The 15,226-nt window shown below is 40.1% G+C and overlaps 1 protein-coding gene across 1 annotated transcript in view; it reads left to right on the top strand.

Moving 5' to 3' along the window:
* Positions 1-2,447: 2,447 nt before the first annotated feature.
* Positions 2,448-15,226, top strand: part of LOC310943112 (dedicator of cytokinesis protein 9) — a gene marked incomplete at its 5' end in the record, with an annotated part of 51,889 nt that continues 39,110 nt past the window's right edge. Inside the window, 4 exons of the mRNA XM_083908629.1 lie at positions 2,448-2,564; positions 6,381-6,497; positions 11,921-12,010; positions 14,352-14,434. Coding sequence (XP_083764755.1) covers positions 2,448-2,564; positions 6,381-6,497; positions 11,921-12,010; positions 14,352-14,434 — 407 coding nt within the window. The remainder of the gene's footprint in view (positions 2,565-6,380; positions 6,498-11,920; positions 12,011-14,351; positions 14,435-15,226) is intronic.

Here is a 15,226-nt window from a genome sequence, read left to right as displayed (position 1 = left end):
TACTGGAGAAGGAAATTCAATTGAACATGCCGTTCCTGTAGAATGCAGGACAAAAACATGAAGCCGAGATGTTGCAACAGCTAAACATTGGCAATTGTCTAGGTCATGGGTCTCAAACTGGCGACCCGGGGACCACATGTGGCCCCCCAATCGATTACATGCGGACCCCCCACTTAATATCATGTTATAATGAAAACATGGCAAAACGACCTCAGCGTCTTTTAAACACTGTGTGTAGCTGAGTCACAGCTGCCAGTGAGATGATAGAATATAATATATGTTTGCAATCAATGTTTATTATAACAGTAATAATAAGACATTTTGGTCATTATTATCCCATTATTAAATGTATCATATACAACATTCAATTACATATATAAATAGCCCGAGCCACGAATGGCAGTGGCCGAAACGGCCCCTGGTTGGAATTTTAATAACACTTGTCCACACTATTATTTATGTAATTTAAAATAAATGTCTGTTTTTGATATTAATACATAATTTTGCATCATAAATAGTATTATTAAGTGCACGTGTGATATCCCAGGAACGTCCTATAAAATGTATTATCGGCTATGTAAAGGAAGCAGAAATGACACCATTATTAGAAACCTAATGAAACCCAACGAGCTTTCTTTGTTTTACACTGGGTTCCCCCCTAATGCAAATTTGCACAATGTGAACATGAAATGAAGAACTGATGCGGTTAAAATTAGAATAAAGATGGAAAGTGAAATTAATCTATGAAGTAAATGTCTTTAAATAATACATCTAACATCAAACTAACAGGGTTTATTACTGAGATATTATTATAGTTATATGTACTATGTGTCTCTTGCACCCCCTTTCTCCTTGGCTGTTCATATTGTCCATATAATTGATATCATATATAATAGATTGAGGACGGCATCAAACTCGGAGTATTTCAATATTTCATACGTCCTCCTGCAGCCACTGTGCCGTGGAACAATGCAGACGGAATAAGGTGGACACTGGCCACGATTACAGAAACATTTTTGGTTACTTTAGGAAACACATATTCACCATTAACTAGGTGCTTACTAACATGCATATAAGTAGCATACACGCCCTTTAATTAGTAAATATTAAGCACGTATTAGCACCTTATGTAGGAAAAATCTTAATTCATGTCGTAATAGAGGTAGAATAAGGTTATGTAGAATAAGGTGTTAATACATGCTTAATAATTACTAATAAAGGGCTAGTATGCAACTTCATTCTCAAAGCGAAGTTCCATACTAGCCCTATGTGTATATGTACATATGTATGTGTGTATATATATGTATGTATATGTGTGTATATATATATATATATATATATATATATATACATATGTCTATGTATATATGTATATATATACGTATGTGTGTATGTGATATGTATATATATATATATATGTATATATTGTGTGTATTTTATAATTTTTTAAAATTATAATTGTATTTTTTTTTCTGGCATTTTTTCTTGACCAATCAAGAAAACAGCAGATTATATAATTTAGAAAATAATCGTTATTTGCAGCCAAATATCATAGTGATTACAGTCCCCTTTTGTGCGGCCTGTAGGGGACTGTGACAGTGGGAGGGTTAACAGCTGCCCTCCCCCTCATCTTCAGCTCAGAAGCAGGCGTGATAAAATAACATCCTCCCCTGCTGTGGCCCGCTGAGGAATCTGGTGGTCGGCCCACTCTCAGGTGGCTCGATTGGGGCTGCTGTGTCATGTTGGAATGTCCCTCAAGCAGTTGCACCAACAAGCAGCAGGGACAAGAATGACGTCCAGCAGTTAAGTGTCTCAGGTTGAGTCATATGGAGTGAGTAAGTTGTCTGTCAGAATGAAATAAATCTGCCTCTCGGTCTCATTCACAATCCTGATGAGCTTGGTCTTATCTGTGATGTCTACGCGGTGCGGTTTACAAGTTGGTGCCAGCCAGCATTCTGCAGAGAGATGTTCAGCTGATGTTTAAAGCTCCCCCATTGTTTCTACTTTTACACTTTGTTCCTCGTGATGCAATTTATTCCAGCTCTTATTTCAGCTGCTCCAGACAACAAGGTGTGGACAGTTCCTGCCTGGACTGTAATACATGAGGAATGCGTGTCTTTTGTTTGCCTTTATCAACCCTGTGTGTGTGTGTCGCTGTGCAGGTGGATAGTGGTAGGGGTCAGATAGCTCTCTCTCTGTGTGTGTTTGTGTGTGTGTGTTATGTGTTGTACCCCCCCCCCCCCCCCCCAGGCAGCACAGCTGAGTGTAGGAGGGGCCTCCTCCTCAGCCTGGGTGTGAGTGCTCTGCTCTCAGTCAGAGCAACAGTCTGAGAAAAGGAGGGTGAGAGTGAGTCTGAGAGGTGGAGAAACTTTTTTCTTTTTGGATATGCTGGCTGTCCACTTCTCTTTGGGATTGAGCTCTATGATATTAATCCACAGCTGTTGACCATGCAAGGACGGGCGAGTAAAGCTCCGAAAAAGGAGCTGGTCATTGAGAGCCCACAGCAGTACAAAGGTTTGGCTGTGTCTGAGGCTGAAGTAGACGCGGTCCCACAGGTGGCGGCGGTAAGTCATTCAAGACCCTTAACGCTGCACTCCGTATGGACGTGTAAGACTAGTTGAAAAGTTGAAATTGGCTTTGTCAAAGTGCATCTTCCAGTGTGCTGCTGCTGTAAATGTTAACTACGGCCATAAAGTCCTGAAGCAGGTGTCAGGTGGTTTGTCGTCTCTGTCAGAGTGCACTAATGCCAGCTTGTATTCAAAATGTGCAGCGTTAGCACCGCAGCGGAGGATTGTTGAACTTTACCAGCACTGACGAAAGCAGCACGGCATGGTTTGCTTTTTAAAAGATTACCTGAGCTTGTGAAAAAGTTTTATTCGGCTCAAAAGTCAGATCAAGTTTATTGAGATGAAAGAGTCCCGTGAAGAGGATTCAACAGCCAAGAGTCGATGTGTATATGTTTAACAGAGAGACACTATTGTGTTGGCCTGTGAGAGGGTGCAGTGATAGGAGGAGTGGGAGCTGCTCTGCTCTGGAGGAGTGAAGGAGTTGCCTTCATGTGTTCTTGATTTACACTCTCCCCAGTGATGACTGAGTCTGTTTACTGTTCATGATGCTGATGTGAAGCATTCGCTCTCCTTTGCCTCTGGTTTTGTTTTATTGTTAAGTTGTCAACTACAAGATGACAATGTTTCCTGATGATTTCCTGAAAAACAAAGTTGACAAACATGTCAGCGATACGACATCACATCGGGATTACGTACAGTAGGCTGTGGTCGGTGGTGTGGGCTGAGGGAATGACAGAGAGCTCTTGCTTACAGATGCTTATTTTCTTGCTCGGTGCTGACTGAGTGCACTGTGTGGTTGAATATCTTGTGTCACTAACAAAACAATGTGGACGAGTGCAGCAGCGGGGGTTTTTAGAAGGGTCAGCAACAGCAGACTCCATCGCTGATGTCTGGGGTCAAATCAGCTGCTTTTCTTTTCTTACAAATCTAAAAACCATTGTAAAACCACTATTGCAGTCCGTTTTAAAGGGAACATATTATGCAAAATCAACTTTTTAATCACTGTAATACTTATATTTGGGACTCTGGAAGCCCTATGAGTAGGAAAAGTGTGAATAAAAGATGTTTTTGTGGTCCGCCTCAGTCTAAGTACGATGATAAAACACGCAATGTTTACTTCTGCACTCATTGCTACGTCACAATGAGACATTCCTGAAATTGTTGTCTCGCGGAGCTACGCTTTGTCCCGAAAAAAGTGCTGGCGAGTGCAATAGTATCCGGAAGATCGGAAGTACAAGTGTTCTATTCTTGGCTCCACAGTGCAGCACAGAGTTCTGCACAAACTTCCAGCCTCAGAGGATTTATGTGTCCAGTGGATACATCTATCTATAAAGCAAGTTGTGTCTGTGTGTGTCTGTGACAGGCATATCTCGCTGACCATTGGTCAGATCACCCTAAGATTTTGGATATGGGTTGAGCATGGCCTGATGGTGTGCATCGTTGATTTTCACGTTTTTAGGAGTAATTTTAATATTTGCTGATTTATCACACTACACCAGGCAGGCAGCGGCTCATCAGCAGCAGCTGCACTGTCTGGAGCAGGGAGGTGGGAGTGAAGAGGCTGTCCTCACTGTGTGCTGCGTGTGTTCACTAATTCACGGTTGCAGTAATTGGAATTTTCCCACTGCGGGACTAATAAGGGACTAATCTTATCTTATCTTTGACCAAAGCATCTTACAGACATGTTCATTAGGACACCAGGGAACTAGGTTAACTTGGAGAAATAGGGTATAATATGTCTCTTTTTTGTACCTAGAAAACGCAAGACTCCTGTGGTTCTTAAGTGTGTGGGAGTCGAATGCCCCGAGGCTGCCATTACTCATCAAAACTTTCTCTCACTTTCAGATGTTGGGTAATTTCCACTAGTTGTACCATTCCTGGGCTAAATGGATTTACCTGATGTTATCACTGACACAAACATGCATCTTATCTCCAAGACATCATGTAATCCCATCCTGATTTACCTCTCCTGCCTGCTTTAGTCTAGCAGTTTAGACTGCGTAACAGTCTGCTGAAATGTGACTGCATGTAATTGTAACTATGTGTGTGTCGTCGTCGCCGCCGTCGTCCACACAAAGCTGTGAGTAAATGGTTGACTGATAATGTGACAACTGGCTTCAGCTGGCAGACACGGTGGCACCTTCTCTCCACTCAATTGTCCCCTTCCTTGTCCTTGAAACTGATAGGAGCTCCTGCCCCCCCTCCCCCCCCCCCCTTCACTGTGAGTGAGCTGGTCCTCTGTTATTAACAGAGGTTGCTACAAACATGTATTTATGCCGGTCAATATCCATGACTCTCCCCTCTGAGATCATGCTACTATTATCAGTCCCAGATGTGGATGCAACGTGTGAGCCATGCTGTCTCTCACTTCTCAAATCGGACTGGCGATGTGTCACAGTTGCGTGTTTTCTTGATTCCCTTAGTGTTATTCCTGACCCCCCCCCTCCACCCTCTCTGAAACATGATGCAAACACTATGGTATGATGCATCATAAATCCATAATGACCTTTTGATAGTATAGCCACATCTGTTCTAGAGTGGGCTATATAACAACATAGAGTTTACAAGCTCAGACTTTGATTATGGCATCTTGTTGAGGGAAGTTAAAAAAGGATGATGGGGGTGTGTTTTATACTGTGTAGTATAATTACGCTGTATATGAAGGGCCTGTAAATGAAGCGGAGTGTGGGATTGTTGTCTTGTTTCCTTGACAGACGTGCCATGCGTGTTTGGTTCCTATGGAGTCATAATCTCAACTTTTGCATTTTTTTGTGGGCAGATCAAGCTTTGATAGATTTATTACAGTTTATTTAATAGATGGCGTGTTGGTACGGCCCACTGTGACAGTACAGAGATATGTCTGCCTCTGTGTTTACGTACTTCCGCTTCATTTTGTAAGAAAATAAGCACAGTAGGCTTTGACAGGGAATGTTATCTGTTACCAACTTATTTGTATGTATGCACCCGGCAAACCTGGATTACTGCTTATTGCATTGTTGCACTCAGATGACTCAGAATATTTGTGCACTGATGCAGTTTATACATCTGCTTTTTGCTCTTATTGAACGTTGTCGTCATGTCCTTTGGTTTCCACTGGTGAGCGTATACCAGACAATAGTTTGTTTGGATTTAAACGGAATATACACTGCAGGAATAAATCTAATTCAAACGTTTTATCGATTGATTGATATTTAATTTCATTCATGTATGCCACATTGTGCAATTGTAACCATAAATCAACTCAAATTTCACTCTCATTCAGTACATTGCACTCAATAAAGGGCTGAGCATCTTAACAGATCCATCTTTTCATACATTTCTGTCATTCAGCTATGAAGTACAACACTTTTAGTTTGTGTACAATCAGTACAATGTAGAGTAATTCAGCTGTAGGCAACTGGATTCCACTGGTCAGCAAACTACTGAAGATGACTATAGAGCTATAACTAACGGTTATTTTCTCGATTTCATCGTTTGGTCCATAAAATGTCAGAAAACGTTAAAAAACGTAGATCAGTTTTTGTCAAACCTGAAAATGATTTCTTTGTTATGTGGAGCAAAGAATTGAAGAAAATATTCACATTTAAGAAGCTGAAACAATCTGAAGTCTTGTGTTAATCATGAAAAAAGCTTGAAACCGATTATCAAAATAGTAGACGATTAATAATTAATCACGAATGAATGAGACTTTGCTGATTATGCCAAATGTTTATTTTGATAAAGGCTGTATATTTTGATGCATGTAAGTTAGTTTTAGGCCCAAAAAAACAACTAAAAACGATAGTGACAGAGTTCTTCATTTGTCTTCTCCAGGTTAAACCCAAGGTGATCGATCCACTGGATTATGAAAATGTGCTGGTGCAGAGAAAGACGCAGATCCTCAGCGATGTCCTCCGAGACATGCTGCAGTTCCCTCTGGAAGACTTCGAGGTGAGTGTTGATGAACTTTGAACTATGGTGGTGAATGTCAGCGAAGACGTAGGCACTCGTAATAATCCTGCCACAGTCATTTAAAAAAAGGTGTTTTGAGAGTGTGGTCCACAACCATACAAGGTCAAAGTATTTATTGTTATCTGTCCCACATCATTATTTGCCCACCCACTTTGTGTTTTCTTTGTTGTGTTTGTTTGACTTTTGCAGTCTTTTCCTTTGGCCCAGGCGCGGCCGGCCATGTGAATACAGGGTGGGGTCGTTCACAGAGGCTTTCTCTTTGTTTACATCCTCGCATGCTATAGTGAGAGAGAGGAGTCAGGGGCCATCTGTTTAATTGGCTCATTCTGCCGCCTATGTTGTGATAGAGCAAAATGTTATCGGCAGCCACATTGTTCAGGATGTTTAAACCCACCCTCCTTCCCCTCATCCCCTCCACACTTTTCCACTTTTTTTGATGTTGGAAAATCCAGAGTGGAAATGAGACCCAAGGGCTGAGGTTTTAGGAAATGAAACTTCTTTTAAAGATGAGGAGTGCAGTGCATCCTCACATCTGACCCGGACAATCTGTCTCACAAACCAGTGGAAGTTTGATGGCATCGGATTTTTATGGTTATAACTCTGCTCACAGCCAGAGGAAGTCTCTTTCTTCACAAACCTTTTTTTCTTTCTTTACACAATGGAGACTGAAATGGCAGAAATTATTGATTTGGAGTATTTTATTTAACCTCTGCTAGTGCAGTGTATGTATTCCTATAGTGAGAGCTGAAGAAGATGTTTCAGTTGTTTGTTTTTCTTAAACACTCACTCACGTTAAAACTATGTTTTGTCACGATAAAATCAGTCCTTAAAGTTAGCAGTCGTGTCATGATAAGGAACATAAAGGCTAACATAATAGAAACACTGTGCAACCTCATTAGGCACAATGCAAATCAAGTACGCCTTGTAAAGAAATTCCAGCGTGGCTGACAGTCGCAAAACAGCTAGCTACGCTAATGCTAATCGTAGGCTCGCTAGCTTACCTTTGGAAACGGGTCCGCCAAGTTAGCCGCAAAATAGTAGCATGCATGCTCGTGTATTGGTGAATGGACACCGACTTTGCCCTTTCAGTATTACACCATGTTCTGCGTTGAACCGTGTGAAAATGTCTCACCCACCGTGAGCACAGCCTCTTCACTCCCACCTCCCACCTCCCTGCTCCAGACAGCGCAGCAGCTGCTGATGAGCCGATTCCCACCCATTGTTGACACTCTGGTGATCAGCGAAAGTGAAGCGTGATAAATCCGCAAAAATTAAAATTACTCCAAAAAAACATTAAAATCAAGGATGCACACCATCGAGCCATGCTCAACCCATATCCAAAGTCTTAGGGCGATCTGACTAACGGTCAGCGAGATATGCCTGTCACAGACAGACACACAGACACAACCTGCTTTATAGATAGATGTTATTTATTGTGTCATGTCAGAGCATAATGCATATTAATGTTTCCGCTCTCCTCTCTCCAACCTGTAGCCCAGTCTGTGAAGTCAATGTTGTTATCATATAGGTTGAGGAGCTCTAATTGATTTTCCATGTAAGATGCTGAGGACGGACATTTCCATAAATCTCATCGGAGCAGGAGAAGCCAAGTTTTCATATAAGATGATTTTCAGTCGATGATTCCAACCAGGCAATACAACGTCTTTATATTAATTATTCACTTATTTTGCAAGTTGTTTAAAAGTTTTACATGAGTATAATGCATTAAACATCATTTTCATTTACACTAGCTAATAACACGATATATATTGGATGATTGGCAGCAGATGAGACAAATTGTTTTCTGCACAGTGGATACTCTTTTTGAGTCCAAATAACAAAAAACACGCCCTACATTTAGTGCAGCAGATCTACAAGTGATTTCTAATCATTGCACTGTAAAGCTGCAACTAACGATTATTTTCTCGATGAATCCATAAAATGTCACAAAATGTTAAAAAACGTTGATCAGTGTTTGTCAAACCTGGAAATGACGACGTTCGCGAATGTCTTGTTTTGTCCACAAACCAAAATGATTCAGTTTTAATGATTTCTTTGTTATGTGGAGCAAAGAAACGAAGAAAACATTCACATTTTAGAAGCTAAAACGATCAGAAATCGCGTTTTAATCATGAAAAAAGCTTCAAACCCAGTTAATGAGAATGACAATGACCTTGTGGAAAAGAATAAAAGTCTAAAGCATGAAAGGAGGAAGTGGTTCTAAGTTTGGCTCTGGATAAAGTCAGGCGTCGTTAACAGTTTGAAAAACCTAGCAGCTGGTTGCTCGGCGACAGCGGGGCAGCCTTGACTCTGTCTTCTCTCGTATCACGCACCTCTCTCGCTCGCTGTTATGAACAAAACACGCCAGCTTTAAATACAAACGCGGCGTTGTCAGGGGGCGGACAGGTGATTCTGACTGAGGAACAAAAAAAATAAAAACACAAGTGAGGCACGGTGATTGAATCCAACATCTGTTTTTGCCCCTGACAGACTCTTGTTCCAGCAAGTGTTACATCAGTCAAGGAGCTTTTGCAGTTCTGTGCTTTTAGTAAAAGGAGTCACGGACAGCGTGTATTCATACAAAAACCTCAGCACACACAGAGTATTCAGCGCTAAATCAAGGCCAAACGCGGCAGAAACCTTTTTTCTTTGACCGTGTTATTTTTGTATCAATCCGGGGTTATTGGCTGCTCCTCACTTGAAGAAAATGACGATCAGGTTTTTACCACACTGGCGCACGTTGCAAGTCATGTGGTGGTACTTCTCTCTTCGGAGCCAGTGTTCATCTCCATCTGTTTTGGATATTGAAGCTGTTGGCACCAAGGCAGTTCTGTGAACGTCTCTGTGAGTCCTCTGTCCAAGGTTTCTGCAGAAATTTGTCCTGGATTAGGAGGCCCTTATTTCCTCTTCGGCTCAATTTGAGACCGACTCTGGGTCTGCGACCTTCTCCGCCATAAAGATCACAGATCAGGGCTGAACTTTCTTTCCTTTTCTTAAACCAATGAACTGAAAAAACACTCCATGCTGATCGTCTGTAATGGATTCTTTTTTTTTTATTATCCTATGAAACTGGCAACTTACCGACTTTAAAGGCATAAATCTCGTAAAATGTGGTGCACACAAATACGTGGTGTAAATCTAAGCAGCTATGATGTGGCTCTGTTGGTGGTGCTTTCTTCTGGCCCCAAGCTTAAATATCTTAATAACTGTTGGATACATAATGCATCATAATAACTTTGATTGAACGTCTTCGTTTTCCACTTGCACTGCTTACATGATATAAACATTAAGACTAAGTACACTCCATTTGAACCGTGAATCTGCATGCTGGTTTTTTTTTTTTCCATCGTTAAACTAGCTATAATGGATTTAGATACGCCCTAAATGCACTTGCCCAAAATGTTAATGGTGTCCTGGTGGGTGCAGCTACACAATATTTGCTAATTTAGGACTTTTTTAGGACCAAAGAACTTTTAGCCCAATTAAACACTTCCTGTTGCACACTTCCTGGCTCCCTCTCACCTCCATGGCTGTTTATTTCTCCTGCTTGGATTGTGAAGATTACAATCTCCCCTGCAGGAAACCTGGTCGAGAGGAAGAAGCAAATAAATTGACTTTTTTTTTTGACAGAGAAGACGTGGACTTGGTCTCAGTCTATGGACAAATGCAAGGTCTTGTGACAGGATGAGGGAAAATAGCGAGGATATTGTGTCTTTATCTTCTCTGTCATTCCAGATGGCAAGAAAATCACAGTAGAGACCATAAATGATCATGATTTAGTGTATGAATTACTGTGTAATAAAGTAATTAAGCTGCTTTTTTACTATGGAAAGGAAAGTCGAGCTCCATAACTAATAAAAACTTATTTTGAAAGTTTAAGTGGTACACAGCATTTTATGTCTTCCAAAAACTTAAAAATAAACCAAAAATAGTTTTTTATTTTGTCAAATAAACTGAATTCACCTTTTTATTCCCACATTTCAGTCACTGGGCTTCTCTGAGAAGTCAGAAATGAATAGAGCGCAACATTCAACGACTAAAACGAAATGTTATTTTCAGGAATGAAAGTAAAATAACTATAATTTGCCATTTTAATCAAGAAATAATAATGTGCTTTAACATTTTTTCAGCTTTTTTTTGAAAAACACTACATAATGGTAACTACGTAATGGTTAATACACGTCAGTGTATTAACCATTACTGAAACATCAAATATTTTGATAATTACAAATGCTGTTAATTTAGGGCAGCTATTGCATAAACCTTACAGTGCTGTATCTTACAATGACATTTTAATGAATTCATGTTTCAGGAGATTAAATGAAGAAGCATTGAATTCCTCAAGACTGGATACTTGCATTTGTTGTATTTAAGGTCTAAAGTAGTATTTTACCCTGTATTTATAAAGATTACTGGAAAAATAAGTATTATAACTGTTCACTTAATTTAGAATTTCGAAAAATAAAAGTAAAAAATGAGGGTCTTGAAGTATTGTATTGTATCCGAGAAACAACAACTCACACTGACGGCGTACGAGCCTTTGATTTGCTAGAATGCCCTCATTTCCTTTTAACTCAGAAATGCTATCTTTTAATAGTTGCACAGTATTTATATTTCACTCACGGGGATTATGTGTGGCCAGATGCACTTCTTCGTTTTTGCAGTCAGACTTAATCCTGACTGTGATGATGTTGCTCTTTTAAACATGTTTAAACAGAGCTCCATCTTTCACACTGTTGCATCAAGCTAAAACTCACATTTTGATGATTTAAAGTGTAATTTTAATATTTTATATATATAAAAAAAAAATCTTATTTTAGTTTTGCATAATTGCTGTAATCTCAAAAAATTTAGATATTACAGCCCTGGTGGATGACTTATATTTGGGTGAATGTGAAGAGGCGAGTGTCATGTTTGTCAGAAAGACACCTGAATGTAATATATTAATTGTTTGGTGTCAAAACTTATTTTTAACTTAATATGTTAAATAATGTTCCTCAGAATGTGATTGCGGGTTTTTACTGTTATGTGAAAGTCCAGATAAGTCATCTGTTGAATGTTTCCACAAACCATTAGAGATGCTCAGACGCTGATTACTCACCGAGTGCCTCGTCCAGTGGCACAGAGCCAGAGTCCGGGTGTGTCCGCGGCTCCTGGAGCTCCTGCCTCCCTCACATTCTTCCCTTTGAACTCACAAAAAGAGACAGTTTCTTTCCCCCGAGCACAGAATAATATTTAAAATGAACACCCAGACAAACTGTGTCCAGCTGTGACCACACAAAAAAAACCTTTTGTTTCAATGTCACTTTTACCGCGTCCCTCTTGCTTTGCGGTGCATTTGTTGTTACGTCTCTGTTCTGTTCCTTATGTTGAGTAAAAAAAGTTGTTGCTTTGTTTTGTAGATTTCAACTTTGAGGCGACAGGGGAGGACTCTCTACTCCACGGTGCCTGAAAATGCAGAGAGGGAAGCCCAGAGTTTATTTGTCCAAGAGGTGAGCTGCTTTAACCAACCTTAAAATGTATTTATTTATTTATTTATTTATTTATTGTTAAAACAATGTTTCGATAATGAGTAGCAGTGCATCCACCGTTCCAGAGGGGGGAGCTGCACTTCTGAAAGCCGGTGTGCTAATTACGTCACTTCCAGGTATTGGCCAATCACAAGACAGTTGGGAAAGCTCTCGTAGGCTGGCCAATCACAACACACTCTGTTTTGTGGGGGTGAGATTTCAGTCTGAAACAGCGCGGCTGACGAGAGCTTCAGTGAGGAGAGATTTTGATTGGCTGGTTTGCAGCATCTAGAAGGTTTTTGACCATAAAAACAAGTTAATGTATGTAAGTAGACCTCCATAACTCACATATATGTGCGACAGGAACTCTCTATGGGAGCTTTAAGTAAAAATTAGTATCAAGGAAAGCTATTTCTAATACTTGCAGTGATGCAAAATAGTGCCGCTAATATGAGTTATTACTGTAATTTGTGACTTCATATTAGCTGTAGTGCATGTAGCAGTTTCAGAGTGGATCAGCCAAACACAGCAATCCTGTGACTCTGTAGGTTTTGTATAAAAGCCTGTAGAAACTGCTTTGTAAATGGACTCATTATGGTTTATTAAAGGAGGCATCTGGGGTTGTTAGTGCTGCAATTTCCCTGGAAATTCTATTTATGCCAAAATGATAAAAGTGCAATTATCTTCTACAATCCACAAGTTTATCAAACTTCTGGTTATTTTCTCTCCAGCTTTGGTTTCTATGTCTGCACTGGTTCAGCCTAAGTTCGTTTCAATCTTTTTTTTTTTTAGCAAGTTAATTGCAGTGGGAAGCTGAGAAGATGTTTGTTAACATCTCCCATTGGTGCTGATAAAATAATAATAAAAACTATAATAAAGATACAGAAACTCCCAGTCAAGTGTGGTGTGACATCACCGGGACAGCTGTCGAGATTAAACTCAGCGAGAGCCCCTCTCTGTTTTCCGATCGCTCTCCTGATCAGGTTGCGTTTTGTGTTCCCCTCAGAGCAGTTACCGTAAAAGACATGTGTTTCTGAATGAAGATACCAGTGAGCAGCTCCTATCACTGACTAACAATGAACAGATGTGTCTTTTCCAAGTAAAGAGAGATAGAGATTCACTCCCTCACAGTTTCTTTTTTTTTTTTCGTTGGTGGATGGATATACTGGGGTCACCACACAGTACATAAAAAACCTTTTTTTACTGCCATGCTTTATCACGGAGTCCAGCACCAAGTGGTACTGACTGACTATTAACCCTACAAATCCTTAAATACATGAAGTGTTCATATTCAGTCTTTTGTTGCTGCACAAAGACATTAAAACCATATCTGAAGGTTAAATACATTAGATTTCCACACGTCTATATGCTGTTTCTTATGTTTGCTTAAGAAAAGGAGTGGCACCAAACTGCAGGTGGTCAAATTTGCATTGTGGGTGACAAAAGGTCTATATTTGCCGAAAGAACAAAAGACCAAAGAGGATAGCTCAGTTTTTTTCTGCATTGACTATACATTCATATATATTATTTAGAATTTGAGACCATTGGTGACCCTCATTCAAAATGATTTAGAGTACGAGACAAAAGAGGAGTAAAAGCAACAACAACATAGACAAACAAAGGCATTAAACGAAGTTAAGTATACAACTTTGACAAGTATGACATTAAAACCAGAAATGAAGACTAGATTTCAGTTGTATAAACTTAAAGGTGCCATATGTAAGAATGTGGCCAAAAACAGTTACTACATTCAAATTCAAAATACTGATGTCTTTTAGGTTTCGTTTTCTGACGTAACTGGCAACCCGTGGTTGCTCGGTAGCTGAGACACTACTGACTGCAATGATTGGTAGACGGCGGTAGGTGGCGCCACATGCCAAAACATGATTTTCAAAACATAAACATGATTTGCAAAATATTTTTTTCAATGCAATTATTTTGTCTGTACTGTTGTTGTTGGTGAGTTCAGTTTGTTATATGAACATTATTCCTGAGTCTCTGTGACATATTATGAGGATTTTATGGCCAGTTGCTTTAGATTTATAACATAATGCACCTTTAACTTCTCATCATTCAGTCATTCTATTACATCTGATTTATAAGCTTAATAATATTGTCATATATGAGTTATGGTTAAACAGCATCTCAAACCCCCTTCACACGCAACTAAAAAAATGTTATTGCATATTATTTTCCTCCTCAGAAAGGTTCTTCAGACTCCGCTGACGCTGTAACACAATCTGAGGTTCTACTGCACTGCTGTTTATTACATCAAATGTGTCTATGCAGTGGTTTGTAACTCATTTGCTCTGTGCCTCCTCAGTGCATTAAAGCCTACAAGTCGGACTGGCACGTCGTCAACTACAAGTACGAGGACTATTCTGGAGATTTTCGCCAGCTTCCGCAGTAAGTGTGCGATCAGAAACAACACTCGGTTCAGGTTTGTACGCCAAGACATTCCTACGAAGGGCAAATAACAACACAGCGAACGACAAACGCGCAGTAAGCTCGTAATCATACGCAGTTTCAACTCCTGCCGTCACTTGATTACAAGGAAAAGGGAAACAAAAACAGAAAAATAATTTGTATTTCCTTGCAACAAAAGAGTGTTTCCTTTTCATGATGCACTGGATAATTCCCCACTGCAGCCACAGTGGAAACCACCCTCATTATCCGGAGATTGTGTCATCAGCTCCAGCCTCCTCCCCGAGGAGTATCTGTTTTACTGACAATATGTTCCAATATGAGTTGACTCTGACCTTGACAGCGTTACTGCTGCTGCCAACTGTTCACTCACTTTGGTCAATGTGGGGGGAAGTTAAAACAATACAGTGACGCGAGTCGCCTGTTAAAACTTTGCACGACTTTCAGTGTTTCTCACTGTTTACCTGCTGTGCATCACTGCTGGAATTTGGATTTGCTTTTCTCGGATTATGACAGCGGCGAATTTGCACAAGAGACAGCAATCGGGACACCCATGACATCAACATGTTGACTTTTCATGAGTATTCTGGGCAAATGTATTTGTTTGCTTCACACTCGTTAAAGGGGACATATGCAAAATAAACTTTTTAATGATTTAAATCCTTATATTTGGGACTGGAGGCCCTATCAGTCGGCAAAGTGTGAAAAAAGATGACTCACTCATGTTTTTGTGGTCCTCGCGAGAGTGCTGGCGAGGGCAATGGTATCCGAAAA

This window comes from Microchirus variegatus (assembly GCF_963457635.1).
Source record: "Microchirus variegatus genome assembly, chromosome: 22".
Taxonomy (NCBI): Eukaryota; Metazoa; Chordata; class Actinopteri; order Pleuronectiformes; family Soleidae; genus Microchirus; species Microchirus variegatus.
Note: the sequence above shows the minus strand (reverse complement) of the source record. Positions and strands in the feature narration are given on the sequence as shown.